This window comes from Gastrolobium bilobum, unplaced genomic scaffold (assembly GCF_033153095.1).
Source record: "Gastrolobium bilobum isolate Gb01-03AN ecotype WA unplaced genomic scaffold, APGP_CSIRO_Gbil_v1 utg10420, whole genome shotgun sequence".
Lineage (NCBI taxonomy): Eukaryota > Viridiplantae > Streptophyta > Magnoliopsida > Fabales > Fabaceae > Gastrolobium > Gastrolobium bilobum.
Genome location: NW_026899732.1, coordinates 41,942 through 66,878, shown reverse-complemented (window position 1 = coordinate 66,878; position 24,937 = coordinate 41,942). Strand labels below are relative to the sequence as shown.

Sequence of the window (24,937 nt, the reverse complement as noted above, 5' to 3'; positions counted from 1 at the left end):
CAAAAATTTTGTCACAAAATTATTTTTTCGTCGGAATATTTTTTGTCGAAAAATGACGAAATTTTTTCTCTAATAAAAATTTTACAAAAATAAATTTTCTATAGAAATTTAGTTTCCGTCAAAAGTTTTGACGAAAATGATTTCTTCCATCAAATGTTTTAAACGAAAAAAGAATTCTGTCAAAAATTTTGACAGAATGTTTTTCGTTCAAAATTTCGACGGGAATGTGTTCTGACGAAAATTTCGATGGAAGTTGTTTTGAGGGAAATGTTTCATTTGAAACTTTCGACGAAATTTAGATTCTCTAAAGAATTTCGCCAGAATATTTTTTACGTCAAATTTTTTTATCAAAATATTTTTTGTTAAAAATTTATACGAAATTTTATACAGAAATGTGTTCTGTTGAAAATTTTGATGGAAATATTTATTATCAAAAATCTTGACGAAAATATTTAATTGAAAATTTTCGATGGAAATGTGTTTCGCTAAAAATTTTGACGAAATATATTTTTAGTCAAAAATTTGAACGAAATTTTTTCCGTCTAAAACTTGCACCGAAATTTGAAATCTGTAAAGAATTTTGATGAAATTTTTTTTCGTCAAATTTTTTTGATGGAAATGTGTTTCGTCGAAATTTTCGATGGAAATTGTGTTGAGGGAAATGTTTCATTCGAAACTTTCGACGAAATTTAGATTCACTAAAGAATTTTGACAGAATATTTTTTCCGTGAAATTTTTTTATCGAAATATATTTTGTCAAAAAATTTTACAAATTTTTTTTACATAAATGTGTTCTGTTGAAAAATTTGATGGAAATATTTTTTATCAAAAAACTTGACGAAAATTTTCGATAGAAATGTGTTTCGCTAAAAATTTCGACGAAATTTTTTTTCGCAAAAAGTTTAACGAAAATATTTTCGTCAAAAACTTTCACCGAAATTTGAAATTTGTAAAGAATTTTGATGAAATATTTTTCCGTCAAAAAATTTCGATAGAAATGTGTTTTGTCAAAAAAATTTATGAATATATTTTTTTGTGAAATATTTTGACTAAATTTAGATTCCGTAAAAAAATTTGACAAAAAAATATTCCGTCAAAGTTTTTTTACATAAATGTTTTTAGTCACAAATATCGATGAAAATATTTTTTGCGAAAATTTTTTGTGGAAATATTTTTCGTAAAAATTTTTGACGTAATTGTTTTACTTTAAAACTTTTCTTTTAATGTAATTGTGGTTTTTTTTCATTTTTTTTCGCATAATGGGTATGGGTCAAGTTTTGGGTCAATGGGTTAATTATTAAATGAGTCAGGTCTAAAACCTGACCCAAATAAAGTGGGTCAGTATTAAATCCAGTTCAAAAAAATGGGTATTTACAAATCAGGTCAAGATCAGATCAAGAACAAGGCAAGTGAACCAGTTATTTTGTGCGGCCCTAGTTTCACCGAGGCAAAAGGAGAAGCAGAATTGTCAATCCAAAAACTTGCATAAAAGCAAGGGCATAACGGTCCTTTCACCCAAGGATACGATAGACATTTCAGAAGCATTTAAACGTTCAACATTAAAGCTGTGTAACTATTAAAACTAATGATGGCAGTGCAAAACACATGCAACCACTTAGCGGATCTAGAAAAAAAATTTAATGTCTGCACATTTACATTAAAAGAATAAAGAAAAAAAATTTTAAAATATTTAAAATATATTAAAATACAAAAGAATATATAAAAAAAGAAAAATTTAATTTAATATAAAAAAAGTAATCAAGAGTCAATTAAACTATTACAATACAACATTTTGGGTCATCAACAAAAATTACGGGCCTCAATTTAATCTTAGAGAAATAAAATCTACTCGTGATCCCTCAGAATTCAAAAATAGATCCAAATAATCAAAATCATGATATCTGAAATTCAAAAAGATCTAGATTAATCCCTCAAAAGGACTAACATGAGTTTATTTTGGAATTTAAAGGGATCACGAATCAACTTTTTTTACGAGATTAAATTGGATCCTATAATTTTTGTTCATAACTCAAAATATATTTTATTCTTTTTTTTCAAAAAATTTGTGAGTGCACTTGCACACACTTGCACTCACCTACGTCTGCCACTGCATGCAACCTTGGGAGTGGATCCTTTTATGTACTAATTAACATGATCATGTCATGTGAGGGTAATTATAATTATACATGGGTGAGTTAATAGTGATAAGAGAGAAGAGAGAAAAAAATATAAGGATAGAAAATTACACAATCATCACCATTAATTTAATTATTAATGGTTAAGATCCTCTCACATGACATGATCATGTTAAATTACACATGAGAGGATCCATTTCCTGCAACCTCAAAGTGGATAAATGTTTTTTTTTCTTCTCTTTTTTGATATAAGTGAAAATTAAACATAGTCTAATACAATCTATTTAAATCCCTAACTAGTATACTAATTCTAATCACTTACAAATGTTCCTTTTTCACACCTGATCTGCCTCTCTCATGCGTACACACCTCAAACAAAGGTGAGGGAGTACTTCCTCAAACCTCAGTGGAGCCTACAAGGCAAAATGGTTAGGCTCCGTGTCAAGTAATCTTCTTAGTTTATATATACCTCACTCCTTCTTGAAGGATTCTCCTTCTACATCACATTATCCGTTGTTACTATGCTGTGATTAAGCGTCATTATAGCCAATCATGCCCTTCATCTCCTCCTGATACTTAGCTCTAGCCTGAAACTTGAAGGGTGATTCTACCTCTGAGCTCTAGTTCATATTATTGCCTTGCTAAATAACTATTACATTAAGATACTTCACCCCTAGTGAAAAATAGATCTATATTCTCACCTCTTAAACAGATCAGGGAGCCTCCAATAAGAAAATTTCAAAATAGGATTATATGATATTAGAACACCAAAAGATTCAGGCTTACTTGATTCTTGATTTCTTAAAGCTTCTTGTTTCCCCTAACGCTCCTGCAATGGAAAGACTAGGATCTTCCTCTGCATTTCACACCATGATCACAACCGTCGATGGGGCGAGTTGTGGAGTAACGGTTTTCTAACACGTTGTGACTGCAGAGGGAACCTAGCCAAACTTATTAACCCTAGTCCTCTTCCCATCATGGGCCTATGGGTTAGGCCTACACTATTACCCAAACTAATCAATTTACAGATATCCAAGCCCAAACAAAAGGATCATTAATTAAATAGGCTTTATACTGCACCCCTTTATGGATCATGACTTAGCCCGTTTTTATTAAAATAAGAAAAAACTACAATTGATTGAAGCCCACAATTATTATAAAAATTTCTTACATTCTCCCACTTAGGCAAAATTAATTGTAAAATTTTAATTTGAAAAAGAAAAAGAAAATAAGTTATTTAAAAACGACTCTCGGGCTAAGGGCTAATTCTTATAATGTGGCCACATTTTAAGAAAACACATGATCCAAGGTGTGATATCTGAACATGACTCCATCCAACTAAAATCAAATAACATTGAATCAGGCGGTGATTATACCCTTCCATGATCACAAATGTTACTTGACTCCGTCGACTAGTCATTAGTGTGGAGTGTAGCAAGAAAATAGCATGCCAATGTGATCCAACAACAGCCAAATTGTTATTTTCTCTGTCAGTCCTCAAATTTCTCTCAAATGCCTTAAAGCCAGAGAAATTTCATGGTTTATCAAAAACCATCATATAATCAAATATGATATCGACTACGGGCACTGTAGTCCTAACAACACCATTATGTCTTAAACTCCCATATAGTGTCAACCACAGACATGATGGTTCCAACGACACTGAGTTCCAAAATTATGCCTCAAACTCCAATATAGTGTCAACCACAGGCATGGTGGTCCCAACGACATTGAGTTCCAAAATTATGCCTCAAACTCCAATATAGTGACAACCACAGGCATGGTGGTCCCAACGACATTGAGTTCCAAAATTATGCCTCAAACTCCAATATAGTGTCAACCACGGGCATGGTGGTCCCAACGACATTGAGTTCCAAAATATCTCACAATTGATAAACATAAATACATGTACTCAATATATACAATAATAAAAAGCATTATCAATTGCTCCAAAATAATTTATCTGACAACCAAACATCAATTAAATCCAAAATGAATGGCTCAACATCGTAAAATAATAAATGATTCAAACTCCCGCTAACCAACTAAATCAAAGGAATTCACAATGCCCATATTCTTCACATGTATTTATCATGGGCCTAAATTCTTTGGTTAGAGAGTCAGTCAATATTCTCAACAATATACAATACAAGAAAAGGAAATTTTCTCTCACTGGCCTAATGGTAAATAAACTAACAGAAATTATTTTCTTCATAGCTCAAGAAATTCACTATCTCATCAGATCACCATTAATGTAAAATAAAATCCATGTTGATTTAAAAAGGATATAGAATTCAAAATCCTTCTCAAAGAGGCCTTATAGAAAATTCATTTCAAAATAAACTCATATCCTGACATTAAAAACTAAGCAATTATCTCCAACTAAATCGACAATAACTTCAAGATCACACAAAATTAATCATATCTCTCCCACTAAAAAACACGTCAAGTATGTTCTCTACATTAATTATGGGCTAACGCACAATGCCCTATCAAGATCAAAATTCATAAAAAAATAAAATAAAAATCTAGATCTCATCTCCATCAATCACAATTCAATGCAATCAACAATTCTATTATGGCATTGTTATCGTTCATATCAAAAGTATATTTATTACATAAATGCAATTATATTGATTATGAACAATGAAATAACTTTACCGAAATAATTAGCATATTATAAACACTCCTTTGGGCAGATAATTGCAAATAATAATTTTTATTAACAAAGAATCCTGACGATTCACAAATAACTTTCTCAACAATCATACCCAAATAATATGAAAAACCTTATAGCATATGTTTCCCAAATTCATATTGCATTTACTAAACTGCAATTTGTGTTACAAATTTCAATCTTCAATATCAACAATTATATATCTTAGCTCACTAATCCAAATTAATTGACAAAGCACATAAAATCTACGCTAAAATTGAGAGAGTAAATACTAACATTATAATCATGATATTATGTAACAATTTTCATTAATTAAATTTTGAAAAGGGAAACATGAATATTTATTACAAAATTAAACATGAATAAGAGCTCACAAAATTAAATATGAATGAGAGCAAATAATTCCAAATAAATATATATGTATATAAAAATTAAAATATATATCTCAAGATATTGATTTCAAAATGAATCAAACATAAAGTTCATTGTTAAGGCAAAACAAGAATGCATCAGAGTAAATTACAGGGCAATATACGCATTTAATTAAATCAAGATATTATAATGAGGCCAACATAATAGTACATTTTTCTTTGGGCAGAATGCACTAACCAAGGTTGTCACCAAGGTCAGAACCTCAGATGAGTTAATCAATGAGCACAACAGGTTGTTATAACAAGGCCAACATAACAGTACATTCTCCTTTGGGCAGAATGCACTAACCAAGACCAGAACCTCAGATGAGTTAATCAATGAGCACAACACTGGGTTTGAAAATCTATCCCCTTTGGGCAGATAGATTCCTAGACCAATGAGTCTCCAATAACTTCATCTACAACCTCAAAGAAAAGTTGCTCAGTGAGCATACATTGACTTCAAAGATTTGTCACCTTTGGGCAGACAGATCACTTAGATCAATGCACCTCCATTAACTTCATCTCAAACAAGTTCACAGTTATAACACACAATTACCCCCTTTGGGCAGGAAATTGCATGAAATAACCAAAATTATTTCTCAAATTTTACAAAGAAATTTTCACAAACCAATATAAGTAATCCCACTTTAGTGGCAATTACCCATAGTAATTCATGAAAACTCTTGCGCCAAAATTAATTTTCTCTTGCCCAAAACCACAACCTAGTCCACAAAAAAGTGTAATATCTCTAATGATAATGAATCAAAGGTAATAGCATTTCTAACAAAATTTTGCACTCAAATAATTCAAGCAGAAGCATGAACCTCAATAAAAAAATATATTATAGCAAGCATTAGAATATAATATCCAAAACACATCATCATTTGATGCAAAATATAAAATATTAATTTTTTATCATATTTTTCTTCAAGCTATATTCAAAAAGTAAAATAAAATATAATGTACATATTTTATTTTAATTTTTAATATTTATCTCATTAGAATAAAAACTAAATATAAAATATATTAAACATCTTATTTGTCTTTCATTACTCATCCTCTACTAATTCAGCATCTCAAACTATAACATTTGTTTCACGACAACAATAAAATACATATGCCTTATAATCTGGTGTGGCTAAACAAACTCTATAATTGAATTCTTAGCATCTCAAACTATAACATTTGTTTCACGACAACAATAAATTAAATACATATGCCTTATAATCTGGTGTGGCGAAACAAACTCTATAATTGAATTCTTAGTATATATATATAATTTCAATTATGATTTTTGAATTGACATTGCACTGCATACACAAGCATATTTCAAATTATTATAACGATAAGATAAATGATTAATTCCAAGTCAAAATAAATTTGAAAAGTTATAATTATCAGCATATTAACAATTTGTTATACTATTATATTAACAAATAGATTTCTCGTTATACTGCTACGAAGCCAAAACAAATTGCAAACGAGTTGTGAGCATTGATTAAAAATAATACAACCTGTAGTGCTAACAGATCAATGCTAATTGTATACAAAATGTAAAATCAAGCTAAATTTTGTTTTCCGATGTTTGAAAATAAATAAATAAATAAACCACACAAGAATTTAAAATTCAATGCTATTACAAATGGATAGCAACAGATTTCCACAACATGCCTATGAACATCATTCAAAAGGATCCAAATAAATTTTCACCATCAAACTCGTCAACCAGCGATTCTAATCAGGTCCATCTTTCAAGACCAATATGAGTTTTAATTCAGCATATAATATGCCATTTTTTTTATATGATTTTCAACCATAAAACTATAGTTTAATTGAAAGCAAAACGATCAATTAAAACGACCTGCAATATACTTGGGTCATAAAATCAATAATTTGTCAAAATTTCACGTCAAGCAAAACCAAAGATGAATAACCTGACTAAATTAAGAAATAGACCTTCCTTCTCATAATTAACGCTGTCAGTATTCAAAAGACAAACAAGAATTTATAAATCGCTTAAGTGGTATAGAAGCGTCAAATAACATTTCATCTCATTTCCACAACAGTATTCAAAATAAATTTAAAAAAAAAACTTTAATTCAAAACTAAGGGAAACGATTAACTCCAAAAGTATATTTCATCATGTAATTGGATTCTAAATCATATAATATAGGCTCTGATACCAAATGTAAGAAAATTTCAAAATAGGATTATATGATATTAGAACACCAAAAGATTCAGGCTTACTTGATTTTTGATTTCTTGAAGCTTCTTGTTTCCTCTAACGCTCCTGCAATGGAAAGACTAGGATCTTCCTCTGCATTTCACACCACTCCCTGATCACAATCGTCGATGGGGCGAGTTGTGGAGTAACGGTTTTCTATCATGTTGTGAATGCAGAGGGAACCTAGCCAAACTTATTAACCCTAGTCCCCTTCCCATCATGGGCCTATGTGTTAGGCCTACACTGTTACCACACTAATTAATTTACAGATATCCAAGTCCAAACAAAAGGATCACTAATTAAATGGGCTTTATACTGCATCCCTTTATGGATCTTGAGTTAGCCTCTTTTTATTAAAATAAGAAAAAAACTACAATTGATTGAAGCTCACAATTATTATAAAAATTTCTTACAGTTTTCACAGTGTTGTAAGAAAAAGTTGCGGAGTGGGACATTAGAATATTGAATTAGATTCTATCTTTCCAAAAATGGAGCCTTAATCTAATTTTACTAACTCCAAATTCAGTTTTGAATGAGAGAAAAAAGTTGGGTTGGATTTGATACTCAAGCTAGATTAAATATTCTGCATTCCAACTATAATTTTTACTTCAAAATAGCAAAATTAGATATTGATTCATTCGTAAGCTTTGCAGATCGTCTTCCGATCCTTGAAAAAAGTTCAACCTCAAATCCCATAACAACACAATTATAGTAACTTCAAGCTTTGTTTCAAGTTCTCAAATATCAGAATTAGATTTGCTTTTATGCTTTCATAACACTGCAGAATTTCCAAATTTGTTGTTTATAGCTTATATTATGGTCAAAATATTAAAACTGTAAGTTTCAAAAAAAAAATATATTAAAACTGAATCAAATCCAATGACAGCACTGCAAAAACTTCATGTTTAGCTTTAGTTTTGGCTTAATAAAGTTATAGATCGACTTTTAAGATTTCCGGTGTGTCAAAGAAAGTCTACATTCATAGTCTGTAATTTACGTTATGGTCTAAAAAATTAAATTATATCCTTATTATGACAGGAATGATGGAAGTGTTGGATGGAGAAAGAAAAAAGAAATAAATTTTGCGATGGAAAAGATAAGAAAAGAATGAAGAAGTGGGATTTGCGAGAATGCAACTTGTGGACCTGATTGCGTTTTCTGGATTTTCTTGTTTTCTATTACCCTTGATTTCTCCCAAGTGGACGATTATGTCAATGTGATATGCCCTTTCAGCTACCTGATAGATTTGTTTAATCCTGAATATATATATATATATATATATATATATATATATATATATATATATATATATGGAGATAGATCTTTTGACTCTAAAGTAACATTTACAATTCTTATGGTTATCTATAACAATTAATTATTTATTTATTTCAAATAAATAATAATAATTAGATGGACGGAAATCAACGGTTGAGATAGAAAGTAAGAGTTGTAAGTCTTACTCTAAAGTGTCAAAAGATCTCTCCTCATTAATTAAATGGGGTTGTTAATTGGACTTGAAAAAATAAATAAATACATAAATAAAAACAATACAGGGAACGGAAGGAAGACAGTTATAGTGGTGTCCACGTTATTTTACAACGTAATAAATAATGTATGCGACCGATTTCGGATCTTATTGCTCAGAGAAAATCTTTCGGATCCCACAAAAAGAGAGAGAGAAAATATTTATGTCCATGAGATCATTGACCCACTTAAACAAATTTGTTGTGTTTGACTATGTTTGGTGCATAGTATAGGATAAGGCCCGATAGTATAAGACCTGATAGTATAAGGCCTGATTGAATAAGACCTGATTGAATTTTAATATTATCCAGCGTTTGGTATGGTATTGTATAAAATAATATATTGCATAAGATAATATCATCTAGTATTTGGTAATGCACTGTATAATACTATATAGGATAAAAATAATTTTTTAATAAAAATATCCTTTAATAAAGAATTTATATAATTCTTCAAAAAATGTCATATGATATTAATTTTTATAAAAATTTATTGATCAGTGTGTCCAAAACATAAATTAATTTTTTTAAAAATAAAAATATTCAATATTTTAAAAATTAATATTTTGAAAAATTAATTTTTATTTTAATATATTAATATTAAAATAATATATTAATTTTTGAGAATTACACTAGTCAACGATGTTAATACACCAACCTCTTATCAGGCCTTATTCTTCTCCCTTATGCCGCATTAAGTTATACATCGTTTTGAAGTATTAAGGGATCCTGCTGTATAAGCTTATACTATACGATGATCACACAAAACAACTGAAAATGTCATAATGTATAATATAAACTTATATTATCATGCCTTATACGTCACACCAAAGAGGCCCTTACTGTTAATCTTATTATTGACATATCCTCTCATTTTGATAAAGTTTATTTTAAAAGCTCTTCGGAGAGTAGAGGGTTAGGTCTAGAAAACACCAGAAACTTCCATCTATTCATAGAAATAATAATGGTTGATGTAGACTTCCATACATTTGTTAATTGGACTTGAAAAAAAAATAAAAAAAAATCAAAACAGTCTACGGAAGGAAGAAAGTTTAAAGTGGTGTGTATAATAACTCTAATTACATGAATTTTAAATTAGAGGATTATGATGAGGACCTTATGGACATAAATAGAATGAAAATGAAATTCTAAGAATTTGGATACCCATATTGAGGGTATTCCAGTCAGGTGAATTTTTATCTGTTGTTTTTCACTGCTGACGCAGTAATAGACTATAGAATAGCTCCAGTATAGTGAATTTAAGTTTTTATCATGGGTAAGGATATCATCGCTGACATAATAACCTCTATACGAAATGCTGACATCGAGAACCTTCTATTAGTTTTTTTTTTAACGAGGGGGGGGGGGGGGGGGGGGGGGGGTACAATTCGAAATTCAAAACGGAAAAATGTAATAAATAAACCTTATTTTCTTTCAATAAATAGATTTGCAATTAAATAAAGGAATGATAAATATGAAAATAAGGGCCTCTGCTCGTAAAATTTGTGAAAAATGTCGATTGATACGCAGGCGGGGACACGTTATAGTAATTTGTTCAAATCCGAGACATAAACAAAGACAAGGATAATATTTCCACAAAAAGAGGACTTTTTTTTTTTAACCAGATGCACAGATAAAATAAATTTAGATAAAAGAAAAAAATAGTATAAATTTCAATATGAAATCATAAAAAATATGGCTAAACCTATACCAAAAATTGGTTCGCGTAAAAATGGACGTATTGGTTCGCGTAAGCATGCTCGTAAAATACCAAAGGGAGTTATTCATGTTCAAGCTAGTTTCAACAATACCATTGTGACTGTTACAGATGTTCGGGGTCAGGTGATTTCTTGGTCTTCCGCCGGTACTTGTGGATTCAAAGGTACACGGAGGGGAACGCCATTTGCAGCTCAAATCGCAGCAGGAAATGCTATTAGAATGGTAGCGGATCAAGGCATGCAACGAGCAGAAGTCATGATAAAAGGTCCCGGTCTCGGAAGAGATGCGGCATTAAGAGCTATTCGTAGAAGTGGTATAGTCTTAAATTGTATAAGGGATGTAACCCCTATGCCACATAATGGATGTAGATCTCCAAAAAAAAGACGTGTGTAAAACTAAAAATAAACATCGAAGAGATTTAAAATTCAAGAGAAAACAAAAATTAAAGGGTTGATGAAATATATTACTATGGTTCGAGAGAAAGTAAGAGTATCTACTCGGACACTACAGTGGAAGTGTGTTGAATCAAGAGTAGACAGTAAGCGTCTTTATTATGGACGTTTTATTCTGTCTCCACTTATGAAAGGCCAAGCCGATACAATAGGCATTGCGATGCGAAGAGTTTTGCTCGGAGAAATAGAGGGAACGTGTATCACAAGTGCAAAATCTGATAAGATACCACATGAATATTCTACCATAGCGGGTATTCAAGAATCAGTACATGACATTTTAATGAATTTGAAAGAAATTGTATTGAAAAGTCATCTGTATGGAACTCGGGACGCGTCTATTTGTTTCAAGGGTCCTGGGTATGTAACTGCTCAAGACATCATTTTACCACCTTCTGTAGAACTCGTTGATAATACACAACATATAGCTAACGTAACAGAACCAATCCATTTGTATATTGGATTAAAAATTGATAGGAATCGCGGATATCGTATAAAAACACTCAAAAACTTTCAAGACGGAAGTTATACTATAGATGCTGTATTCATGCCTGTTCGAAATGCAAATCATAGTATTCATTCTTATGTGAATGGGAATGAAAAACAAGAGATACTCTTTCTCGAAATATGGACAAATGGAAGTTTAACTCCGAAGGAAGCACTTTATGAAGCCTCCCGGAATTTGATTGATTTATTTATTCCTTTTTTACACGCGGAAGAGGAAAATTTAAAATTAGAAAACAATCAACACAAAGTGACCTTACCCCTTTTTACTTTTTATGATAGATATAGATTGGCTAGGTCTAACCTAAGGAAAAAAAAAAAAGAAATAGCATTGAAATCCATTTTTATTGACCAATTAGAGTTGCCCCCTAGGATCTATAATTGTCTTAAAAGATATAATATAAATACATTATTAGAACTCTTGAATAAGAGTCAAGAAGACCTTTTGCTGGAAGATCTTCGAGAAGATGTAAAAAAGATATTCGATATTTTCGAAATATATTTTCGAAAAACATTTTGTATAAATTTTAAATCCATTGTATTTCCATTGTATTATTTTTTGATTCTTTTTTATTATAAATTATTTTTTGATTCTTTTTTATTATAAAAAGTAAGGATCAAAATATAGAATAGAAATGGAATCTTTAGAACAAATCCTTACACTCGAAATAGGTGAAAAAATGGAATAGATGTATCTAGGGATTAGTCAGTCGTCTTAAAGTGAATTCTCCCTAGATACACAATATACATGGCATTTTATTTCACAATTGATTCAATTTAAAAAAGACCTAAAGTTAGAGATTTCTCAATAGGTAATGTTGCTCCAATACCCAACCAAAGAGCCACTGCGGTACCAATCAAAAAGACGGTTGTTGCTACTGGACGGCGAAATGGGTTTTGAAATTTATTAACATTTTCCAAAAAGGGTACTGTTAATAATCCCGCGGGTACCGAAACCATTAAAAGAACACCCAATAACTTGTTGGGCACTGTACGAAGTATTTGAAATACGGGAAAGAAATACCATTCGGGCAATATTTCCAAAGGAGTTGCGAACGGATCCGCAGGTTCCCCCATCATTGATGGTTCTAGAACCGCTAGACCCACATTACAGGCAATAGTACCTAGAATTACTACTGGAAAAATATATAAAAGGTCGTTGGGCCATGCGGGTTCTCCATAATAATTATGACCCATTCCCTTAGCCAATTTAGCTCTTAATACAGGATCATTCAAGTCAGGTTTTTTTGTTATTGGGATAGGTGAATTCTTATAGATCCATCCTCCGAAAGAACCGGACATGATAATTTTTCACCATCCGGCTCGAGCGCGAATCAAATGAACCGAATGTATCTATAGAAAAAATGGATATGTTATAGACACATATATGAGTATTTTTTGTAAGAAAATGGACCCTATTCTATTTTCGGGAGTTACAACTATCCATTGCAAAAAATTCAATTCTTATTTCTTTTATCAAATGCTCAATACCCAAGTAGGCTTTCAAAGTGCATAGTGCTTTCTGGGTGATCTCAAACCTTGCGATTGTTATTACGCCCCCAATAAATCTCAGGAGTTTTTACATACAAAGGATTTACTTGTTACTAATAAAATCTAACCCCTGTTCTTCTTTAGATCTACTTGTTTCACTCCGATAGTATCATAAATAGAATCAATGCATAGGAAATGCATGCATTTCCATACTATATGAGTTAAGTGAAATAGCTAAAGACTTCATTTTGATCATACCACATCACTTATTTGACTGGATCTTACGGAGCCAGGATAGGATCGAGTCTGATCATAGAAAAGATTCTCTTCACTTCAATCGAACCGGCATATCTTCTATAGAGGACTTGCGCGGTGGTTGGAACAAAGACACATTTAATTGTAAATTCAAATGTGACAGATAAGAAAAAAATCATATATCTGTACGGCCCAATTAATAGTTCAAGTCACACACTCCCATAATCCATTTTTTCTTCGGAGAATTCCCTTCAACTATTTGTGTATGTAAAATCAAATACAAATAATCTAATTTTCTTAAGTTGAAGGCAAATATCTAAATACATGTCTTATCTTTTTAAATAATCCATATTAGTAGCAATGAAATACTATTGCCCCCCCAAATGATAAATGATTCATATTATCTACAACGGACCAGAAATGCCTTGCTTACGTATCATTGGAAAGTGCATTAACATAAATACGGAAGTAAGAAGAGGTAATACAAAAGTATGTAAACTATAAAAACGAGTCAAGGTAGATTGTCCCACACTAGCACTTCCACGTAATAACTCTACCAAAGACGATCCTATTACAGGAATAGCTTCGGGTACACCTGTTACAATTTTGACTGCCCAATAACCAATTTGGTCCCAGGGTAAGGAATAACCAGTTACACCAAAAGATGCAGTCAATACAGCCAAAACTACACCCGTAATCCAAGTCTTCGCGGGGTTTTTTAAAACCACCAGTAAGATACACACGAAATACGTGCAAGATCATCATTAAAACCATCATACTTGCCGACCATCGATGAACTGATCGGATTAACCAACCAAAGTTAGCCTCAGTCATTATATATTGCACAGAAGCAAAAGCCTCAGTAACGGTCGGACGATAATAAAAAGTCATAGCAAACCCCGTCGCTACTTGGACTAAAAAACAAGTAAGTGTAATTCCCCCTAAACAATAAAATATGTTGACATGAGGAGGAACATATTTACTAGTTATATCGTCGGCAATCGACTGAATCTCGAGACGTTCTTCGAACCAGTCATAGACTTTATTGAGATAGGTAAACCAACGAACCCCCCCAGAGAACCGTATATGAGAATTTGAAAAACACACTTTTGCACGGAGCAACAGGAATCGGAGCAAGCCTTCGTTGACTGCCGATCAAGATTTCTTCTTTCATTCTTTCCAGTCATTTCTAGTTTTTATTAATTCTTTTGAATACTTTGTTTTGTCAGACATGAATATGTCTGGCTAGTTTTTTTATATTGTGGTAAGGGTCACAACCCTTGATGTGAACCCCTTGTATTTTGGTTAAGTTTATGAGTAATTCTTCAATTGAATTTATTTTACTCTGTTCTTCTTCCCATAATTCTTTTAGAATTCGCGACTCTATTAGGATTGCGAGGGTTAGGGTTCACAATAGGGATATTGGGATTCTAATTCCTGACAAAAGGATAAGATAACTGTTCATGTATGCACTAGGGATAGGCTACATGAACTGCAAATGTGAAAAATTCACTGGGCTTAAGGATTAACTTGAAAAGGGATTTCTAAGGGATTAAGATTCTAATAGGGTTAATAAAGTTAAGATCACTAAGGGATTAGGGCTTAACTCATTAATTATAGATGGTGAATTATTTGGTCAATTGGGTAATTAAATATAAATATTAATCAATATTACAAGGTGGGGATCGGAAAAGTGTTGGCGTCCTTTACTGCAATAATTTTTCTTTCAATATTTTTCTCAAATCTCAATCTTTGATTTTAATTTCTTCAAATTTCTCTCTGAATTATTCACGAAATATTGAATAGTTCACAATTGTTACAAATACCATTATTTTCAAACCAACCCTTGTTCATCCAATAAGAAAGGAATAGTTAAATTTAAATCTGGTGCCTCAATCCTCGTGGGACGATATCTTACTCACTTTTATTACTTGGTACGATCGGTGCACTTGCTGAAATTACGCAACAAGTTTTTGGCGCCATTGCCGGGGATTGACTACGCCTAATTTATTTTTAACTTTTGAATTTATTTATTGGATTTTGTTGTTACTGACCTTTTGCTTAGTTTATGCGAGGTAAAGTACATCGGGATTCTTTACAGTTCGATCCAGAAATAGAGAAAACTGCAAAGAAAAATCGGAAACAAGCCAAGCAAAGAAAGCAAGAGGAGTCCTCAAGTTCCAAGCCACAAATAACACCCGTGATGGCTACCAATAATGGAGATCAACCTCCTCCTCCAGCGGTGTTGATGGAGTCAATTTTGTCTCCTATGTTCACAAGGCCGAACTCAAGTGTTGTTCGGCCACAGATAGATGCCAACAATTTTGACATCAATCCGTCGCTGATCAACTTGGTAGAGAAAAGCCCATTCGGTGGAGAGGATTACGAAGATCCTCATGACTTCACGGACAGATTTCTGAGAATCTGTGACAACACGAAGCATCGTTGAGTGTCTGATGATGCAATCAGACTCAGGTTGTTTCCTTTTGCTGTGACCGAAAAAACCCTCAGATGGCTAACTCGACAAGCTCCCAACAGTATCCGAACATGGGAGGACTTAGCAGCTAAGTTCTTTGCTGAACATTTTTCTCGGGAAAAATACAACAAGTTGGTGAACGAAATCACTAACTTCATTCAGCAACCAGGAGAGACACTGTGTGATGCTTGGCTGAGATTCCAGGAGTTGATCAGAAAATGCCCACAATATGACTTTCCGGACGAGAAGAAAGTCAGAGTCTTTTACAACGGGATGACACTGGATACCAGGATGATTGTCAACAGTGCAGCCGGTGGAACCATCGGAAAGAAGACAACAGAGGAAACCCTAGAGCTCATTGATTATCTGGCACGGAATGATAATGCGTCGACTACAGTTCCTCTAGTTCAAACAGCTCAGCCCAAAAGGGGAATTTTACAACTAGGGAACACTGACGCCTCATTAGCTGAACAAAGGATGATTTCGCAGCAGCTGGCCAGTCTGAATGCCAAGCTCGACAGGATGCAGCTCTCAACATCCAAGGTAGATGTATTCGACTGTGAGTATTGTAAGGAGCCGCATGATACTAATGAGTGCCCTACACTCAATAGAGCTGAACCATTCCAGGTCAATGGAATTTGGTATGATCCAATGCCTCCACAGAACACTCAAAGTTATCAAAGGAATCAGAATGGAGGCCAAGGGACCAACTTTCAAAGGAGGAATCAAGGGAGCGGCTTGGATTATAAATCCAACAACTATCTGCAACCTTCTCCTCAGCAACAAAAGGAGCCATCCGAATTGGAGAAAACAATGATACAATTGGCCAAGACCACCAATGATCACATAATGGAGACCAGAGCTTACCACAAGAACCAGGATGCTTCCATCCGAAACTTGGAGAGTCAAATAGGCCAGTTGTCTAGGCAGTTGGCTGAAAGGTCTCAAGGACAGTTCTCAAGTGATACAATTGTGAATCCAAAGGAGGAATGCAAGTCCATTGTGACAAGGAGTGGAATTGTGATCACTTCTCAAGAAAAACCTAAATCAGTTCAGACAAAGAAAGTTGATGAGCCAACACCTGAACTGGAGCACGAGCAAGAAGAACCTGCAAGGCAAGACAAAGAAGAAGCAAAGGAGAAAGTTGTTGAAGCTCCAAAGAAACTGATGGATTATTCTCGTTTTGAGAAACCTCCATATCCTGTGAAGCTCAAGCAACAAGCACAGAAACAACAGTATGCCAGGTTTTTAGAAATGTTTAAAAAATTGCATATTAATATTCCATTTGCTGAAGCTCTTGCTAGCATGCCTAACTATGCTAAATTCATGAAAGATTTATTGTCTAGAAAGCGTAAGTTGCAGGATTGTGAGACAGTAGCACTTACTGAAGAGTGCAGTGCCATCATTCAGAAGAAGTTCCCACCAAAGCTTCAAGATCCAGGAAGTTTCAACATTCCAATTGCGGTAGGCAATACTAATGTTGGCCGGGCACTATGTGATCTTGGAGCAAGCATCAACTTGATGCCGCTGTCAATATGCAAAAAATTGGGAATTTCTGAATTGAAGCCAACCATGGTCTCTTTACAATTAGCTGACCGTTCAACAAGGAGACCCAATGGGATACTAGAGGATGTCCTTGTCAAAGTTGACAAATTTATCTTCCCTGCTGATTTCATTGTGTTGGATATGGAAGAAGAAACTGAAATACCTCTTCTGCTTGGAAAGCCATTCTTGGCCACAGCTCGGGCTTTGATTGATGTTGAACAAGGAAAGCTCGAGTTACGGATGAATGATGAGAAAATCACAATCGATGTGTTTAAAGCTATGAAGAACTCATCTGACCGCAATGATTGCTTCAGACTTGTTGTGGTTGAAGAAGCAGTCAAAGAGGTGATTATGGAAGAGAAAAGTGAGCTTCAAGAGCTTGAAGAAGAGTTGAAGGCTCTAGATGAAGCTACTCCACAAGAAGAGTTAGAAGTTGTTTTTGAGATGCTAGAAAAGAAGGAACATGATCTAATTACAGTAGCACCAAAAGCAGAATTGAAGGAGTTACCTGAAACTCTGAAATATGCCTTCTTTGGAGATGAAGATCAATACCCTGTCATTATCAATAAAGACTTGTCTAAAGTTGAGGGAGGGAGTAAGAAGGAAGTCCATCGGCAGCATGAAGAAAGCAAGCCAAAGGTTAAGATGGAAAAACACAAGAGTAAGGAGAAACTTGTGAAAACCAAGCCTAAAAGTTCTGAGAAACTTCTTCCTCAACCACATACATATGATCCCAGAAAGACACAACATCGGATCAAGAAGACTGGGTCATCATTGGTAGCATGCTTCCAACCACCATAAATCACAAGGGGTACGTCAGGCTCGTGACGTTAAACAAGCGCTAATTGGGAGGCAACCCAATAGTTGTTTTTTTATTTATTTTATTTATTTTATTTGCTTAGGTTAGTTTAATTTTTAAATAAGTCAAGTAAGTGGTGAATTAGTGACCATGTGGAAAAATTTTAATCTAGGAATTGGCGCCGTCAGCGCCAATTTGGCGCTAGTAGCGTCAGACAGCCAAAAGAGGCAGTGAATACCACGCTCGGAGCGTGGGAACTGCGCTCTCAACGTCAAAGGACCCAAAGCTCCCGAAGTTCCACGCTGAGAGCGCCTAAAAGAAAAAAAAATGGCAGTAGGTTCCACGCTCACAGCGTGAAACCCACGCCCTGAGCGCCAACTCACTTCACCAAGACACTTACTTTGACTTTTATTTTGCTGTTATGGTTTGATTATGTCTCTCTTTTATACATTTTGCTTTGATGATTATTCTGTGTTTACTGTTTAACAAGTGTGTGTGTGTGTTCCACCTGGCAGAATTAGCTCTTCGACTAGTATAGTTTGTTGCTGAGGACAACAACGTTCTAAATCTGGGAATTGTCGCATGTTGTATGCGAGACTTGAGACTTGCTAAATACTGCGGAACTACACCACGGGAAGAACGTCTAACAGAAAATTTTCTGAAAAGGGGAGATATTTTAACCTTCAAGTTTTTTTTTTCTATTTATTTGCTGTTTTTAGTTAGATTCAATTTTTAAAGAAAAAGGGAAAATTTTTAGAAAATTCCTAGACAAGCAGTCCCAGAGTGTTCTAAGCTTACTCAGTAAATAATTGGATTAAGTTGGATGAAGCATTATATCTGTGAGCAATTAATTGTTTTAATCTGAGAATGACTGCTCGTTTTTATAACTGTTTTGGTAGAAATTTTTGGTTAATGCTTGATGTTAAATTGCGAATTAAAGATTCTAGTTGAATTATAACTGTGAGGATTTGAGCCTGAATAGAAATTTTTCTTTTTGAGAGGCCTCACTGTAGTAGTTTCTAGAACTTGAATTGTTTCTCTGGCTTGTATGCATGACTGAAATGATAAAGGCATTTTTATTCTTGATAACATAGAGCCAAACAGCCTACCCATAAGAATTTACATTGTTAAGCCTCTTTGAGCCTTAAACCAGTTCATTCAAACCTGATGAAAATTGCTTAATCCTGTTCCTCTTGACACACCTTGAGAGATTGAATGCTGATCAAAGAAGAAAAGTCAAATTACTTCTCAAAAAGGAAAAGTTCAGTTGATGAACAAGGAAAAGATAAGAAGTTGAAAAGACTGGTTTGCAAAATATGGCAAAAATGCCGAAAAGAAAAAAAAAGAGGAGAAAATTTGCAGCTCAAAAGAAAAAAAGGAAGAAAACATCTGCAACCAAGGAGAGAAAAGGTAGTGAAGAAAGGGAAAGAATCCCAAGTTTGTAAATGAGGCAAAGCCTAGAAGATAAGGAAGTATTGTTAAAATCAGTATTTCAATCTCTCCAATCAGCTTCTGACCAAAAGATTCTCACCCCCAAACCAGGCCAAAGTACAACCTATCAAAGACCTTTTGATCAGTCTACGCATGTCAAATGGATTCCTCATTTTTAGGAATTGAGAATAAGTTCAAGCCTATGGAATTACTACTACACTGATGGAATAAGTGTGAAACCCTCAAACACTGAGCGTAATGAGAGTACATTTTAACTGGTGAGGAATATTAAAGTTAGGATTTAAATTCTTTATATAACTGAAAAGCATTACTGGTAGTTTTCAACAAAGATTTATACATGCATAGCAGTCTGAATTCTTAAGATGTTGTGTTCCATGTTTTCACTGAATTATTCTTTGCTGATAAACTTGAATCTATTACATTGCTCAGGACAGCAAAGTTCAAATCTGGGAATTGTTTGATATGCGCTCAGCATATAAGGAAATCTAAACCAAAAAGAGAAAGAATGTGATTAAATCTTAAGCAAAAAGGGCAATAATCACTGTTAATCTGTCAAAATTCTTAATCAGAGATTGCATACTAATTTTATGTTGATTTCATAGGAAAAATAGATAAATTGGAGCTAAAAAGGGAAAGCCAATCTGAAGGCCCACGCTCACAGCGTGGATCTCACGCCAGTGGCGTGGGAGGTGCGGATAATTCAACATAGAATCTTTTTCAATCAAAGACAAGATCACAGTGAGATTTTGAAAAGAAATTGGACCAGGCTTCTCCACTAGGTCAAGGACTCTATAAATATAGACTCAGACCTCAAGAGAAAAACACACTTTTGCACGGAGCAACAGGATTCAGAGCAAGCCTTCGTTGACTGCCGATCAAGATTTCTTCTTTCATTCTTTCCAGTTATTTTTACTTTTTATGAATTCTTTTGAATACTTTGTTTTGTCAGACATGAATATGTCTGGCTAGTTTTTTTATATTGTGGTAAGGGTCACAACCCTTGATGTGAACCCCTTGTATTTTGGTTAAGTTTATGATTAATTATTCAATTGAATTTATTTTACTCTGTTCTTCATCCCATAATTCTTTTAGATTTCGCGACTCTATTAGGATTGCGAGGGTTAGGGTTCACAATAGGGATATTGAGATTCTAATTCCCGACAAAGGGTAAGATAACTGTTCATGTATGCACTAGGGATAGGCTACATGAACTGCAAATGTGGAAAATTCACTGGGCTTAAGGATTAACTTGAAAAGGGATTTGTAAGGGATTAGGATTCTAATAGGGTTAATAAAGTTAAGATCACTAAGGGATTATGGCTTAACTCATTAATTATAGATGGTGAATTATTTGGTCAATTGGGTAATTAAATATAAATATTAATCAATATTACAAGGTGGGGATCGGAAAGGTGTTGGCGTCCTTTACTGCAATAATTTTTCTTTAAATATTTTTCTCAAATCTCAATCTTTGATTTTAATTTCTTCAAATTTCTCTCTGAATTATTCACGAAATATTGAATAGTTCACAATTGTTACAAATACCATTATTTTCAAACCAACCCTTGTTCATCCAATAAGAAAGGAATAGTTAAATTTAAATCTGGTGCCTCAATCCTCGTGGGACAATATCTTACTCACTTTTATTACTTGGTACGATCGGTGCACTTGTCGATTTTACGCAACAACGGCTCAAACAAAAATACCCAAATATTGGTTATAACGTAAATGGATATGTGTAATAGAAAGTTTGAAACTTTTGAAGTGAACCCTATAATTCCAACGTTCTCTGTGGTTATAATGCCACAAGACGACAGATCCATTTTATGCTCTGTACTATGAACGGGATCAATTATAACAAGTCACACACTCATATTCCGGAAATAAAGAGATAAAGAAATTCCACGATCGAACTACCAAATGAAAATAGAATGGGCTAAAAATAAAAAGAACTAAAGACTTATTTTTGTATTGAAAAGCTAGTTAGTCGGTTCTTATTAATCTAATTCATAGAAATTCCGTCCAATAAAATGGACGAATTATAAATCTCCAAAATAATAGATAGAAAGATGGCAAATAGCGCCATTGCAACACCCATCAAAGGAGTAGTCCCCCACCCCGGAGCGACTTTACCATATTCTGAATTCAAAGGTTTTAATAAATCTCCTACAACAGTTCGTCTTGGACCAGATCTGGAACTATCCTCAGCGGTTTGTGTAGCCATAAATCCTATTTTTTACTCATTGAGATATGTTGACTTTGTATACCATTCTGCTGTAAAAATCCATAAAATACTTAAAATTCAAAACATGTCAGACAAGCAAATTAAACACCCAAATTATGAAATCAACGAGCATAATAAACATAGGGCAACTAAAAATTCAAACATAGTAACACAACGTATCATCTTTCTATAACAAAAGAACTCTTTTTTTGAGCCACAATATGTTATGAAGTTAATAAAATAATAGGCAGTGTATATGTGTTCGAAATCAAGATTCGTAAGAGTATGTTCCGTTAATTTTGTTCCACAAGTGTAGTGTCCAATGGCTAGCAAGCTTGTTAGGCCATAACAAGAAGATGAAGCAGTGGTGTATGGACTACAAAAGGTGAAGCGTGTTTTTTTATATTAAAAATGGATAATAACAAAATTGTAACAAATGGATAAATCTTGTTTTGAAAAATATATCCAACAAGCATAATGCTTATATCCAACAAACCGTAAAGGATGAAAATTGCAACCATAAAAAAAAATAAGAGTAAATACCATTTTTGATCCTCAGCAAATTTCACGATGTCCTCTTTAGTCCCTAGCAAATAAAAAGACTCATCGTGGTCCCTAAGAAATTTAAAATGGACCAATTTTAGTCCTTTTAGGGACTAATATGGGTCTTTTTGAATTTGTGAGGGGCCACGATTTCAACTAAATGGGTCTATTTTGAATTTCTTAGGGACCACGATGGACCTTTTTATTTGCTAGGGACTAAAGTGGGCATTATGAAATTTGCTGAGGACCAAAAAGGGTATTTACTCAAAAAATAACTGTAGAAACTGTAACACCTCATTCCGGATTGGCGTATTAACTCACATATGAAGAATCACGACATTTGAATTAAAATACGGTAGAACTTTTTCTTTTTAAATGACGTTTTCACTTAAAACTACCGTATTTAAAAACAATTCCCAAAATAAGATAATAACCAAAAACAATTACGAAATATAAATCTCTACTGCTTAAATATCACACCATACATATAATAGATTTGCTAAGTGGTTTCCATAAACTAATAAAGCTTAAACACACACTTATGTACTATACCAACCTTATATAGGTTCGGTATTTCCAAAAGTTCACTTGACTGGTTTACAAATAAATTCTCATCTTTTAGTATGTTAAACTAGACTCTCTAAGATTTCCAACAAGGTATCATAAGCTTAATTTGGACTTCTACAACTCTAGATATGTTTACTGTAAGTTAACTACTCAAAACTCTCAACATACATCCACAACGAGTCTGGGTTGCTTCACTGCATTCAGAACTGCAGCTTAACCACTTATTTATTTTCTCTCAATTTTGGATATGTTATAGCTGACACCAGACCTTCAATTTGATATATTATAAGCCTTATGTTGATAAGAAACGAATGAGTTATGAATTTTCTAAGTTAACCAACTTTCGCCGTCAATTTCACTGCAACTGGGGAGCGAACTTAAACAACAACTGCACCTTATTTTTCTCTCATTGCAGTCCCATAGTTTATGATGTTAAAGCTTATATCCTAAGCTTCAAAATGATAGCTCACACACGTCATTTGAATAATAATTGAGCGAGTTATGACTTACTCAAGTCATACACACTACACTTACGTTCTCTTATAATTTTTGACAGCATCTATGCTGTTTATTCAACAACTAGGAATTTCACAATTCCACTAGTTAAAATCACTTGATTGACACAATACTCATTCCATTCAAACTGTATAATAAAGATGGCTCTGTGCCACTTACATTAACCTACCACATAAACATGTATATAAAAATACATATCTCTGTTATCCTTTACAAGATTAATTACATAGGCAACGTAGGCCTCTCAAAACATTGTCTACACTAGTTATACCACATCAAAACATATATATAGATAATTCACAAAAACAAGTAATTGTTCCAACTGGCAGTATAACACATCGTATTTCTAAATGAATAATTATATGTGATAATGTTGATTAAAAGGGTAGGATTAGTGAAAATCCTGAAATTAGGGTCAAATACGTAAAAAAGGAAAAATGGTAATTTACCAAACACGTACCCCAATGCAATAAAATTTGAGTAGAAAGCCTCAAATGATAAAAATAAAGCCGAAAATGGATTCAGGACAAAAAATCGAGTGGATAGGCAAGTTTCGAAAAATTTGATGAATAGTGATTTTACCGGTGTAAAATACTGCGGTATAATTGTACCGATAAGCGTGAAAATATGGTCACTATTTTAGGAAAAAAATATATGACTTGAACAAGAAAAATACGTAGGTTATGAATTTGTGGGTTAAAATGGGTTATTTAAGAAAGTTAATTCGCATGTGGGACCCACTTAAGTGACTTAAATGGGGGAAAGTCAAATTTCACTCAAAATATGATTTCTCTCTCCTCCTTCTTCTTCTTCACCTATAGCCTTCTCTCCTTTGTGCTTGTTGGAGTTCAAAGCTTCATTTAAAAAAAAATTCCATCAAAACTCACTCAAATCCAAAAGTGTAAAACATCAAAGTTGTTCCAAATTACCTTGTGAACATCTTTCCCTCCTTGAGTGAGCCACGAAATTGAGTGTACAAGGAGATCATTTTCCTATTGTGGGTGGCTGTTTTGGTGAAATGGGTGGTGGTTGGTGGCGGTTTTGGACCATTCAAAGGTTGAATCTTGTTCTTGGGTTGCCTATGAATTGATTGGTGGTAAGCTTTCTTCTCCAACTTTGATTTTGAATTGTATTGAATATGTGACCTAGGGTTGTGTTCTTGAATTGATATGGTTAGAGGACTCAAATAAAAATTGTGTATTAGATAAAAGTGGCTTAGAATGATGTGTTAGAGTGATTAAACTCATAAAAATTATTGGTGAAATTGTTGGATAACTTAGGAAAATTTGTGATTGAATTTCAATACTTTATGAAATTGGTATGGGGTGTAATTGAACAATTGAATTATGGAGCATTGGTATGGATTAATTATAGGATTAAAGGATGTGTATAAGTGTTAAATTGAATTGAAAGTCTTGGTTTATG

At 33.4% G+C, this 24,937-nt stretch overlaps 2 protein-coding genes, 1 non-coding gene and 1 pseudogene across 3 annotated transcripts; 2 read left to right on the top strand and 2 right to left on the bottom strand.

The window, feature by feature from the left end:
• The first annotated feature begins 10,351 nt into the window (after window positions 1–10,351).
• Window positions 10,352–11,084, top strand: LOC133293063 (small ribosomal subunit protein uS11c). The gene has a single exon (XM_061491580.1). The coding sequence runs from the start codon at window positions 10,668–10,670 to the stop codon at window positions 11,082–11,084; it is 417 nt and encodes a 138-aa protein (XP_061347564.1). The 5' UTR covers window positions 10,352–10,667.
• A 60-nt stretch (window positions 11,085–11,144) lies between these two features.
• On the top strand, window positions 11,145–11,861 carry LOC133293062 (DNA-directed RNA polymerase subunit alpha-like; annotated as a pseudogene).
• Window positions 11,862–12,215: 354 nt separating this feature from the next.
• Window positions 12,216–21,888, bottom strand: LOC133293064 (uncharacterized). The gene is given in 4 exon segments (XM_061491581.1): window positions 12,216–12,927; window positions 13,815–14,095; window positions 14,097–14,462; window positions 21,699–21,888. Coding segments are annotated over 4 exon segments (1,341 nt in total). The 5' UTR covers window positions 21,887–21,888; the 3' UTR covers window positions 12,216–12,421.
• LOC133293068 (small nucleolar RNA R71) lies at window positions 15,996–16,102 on the bottom strand. The gene has a single exon (XR_009749007.1). It is a non-coding gene; the product is annotated as a small nucleolar RNA R71 (small nucleolar RNA).
• Window positions 21,889–24,937: the final 3,049 nt, after the last annotated feature.

Excerpts from the sequence above, each read along its gene's own strand:
- LOC133293063 (XM_061491580.1), top strand. The coding sequence starts at position 10,668 with ATGGCTAAACCTATACCAAAAATTGGTTCGCGTAAAAATGGACGTATT.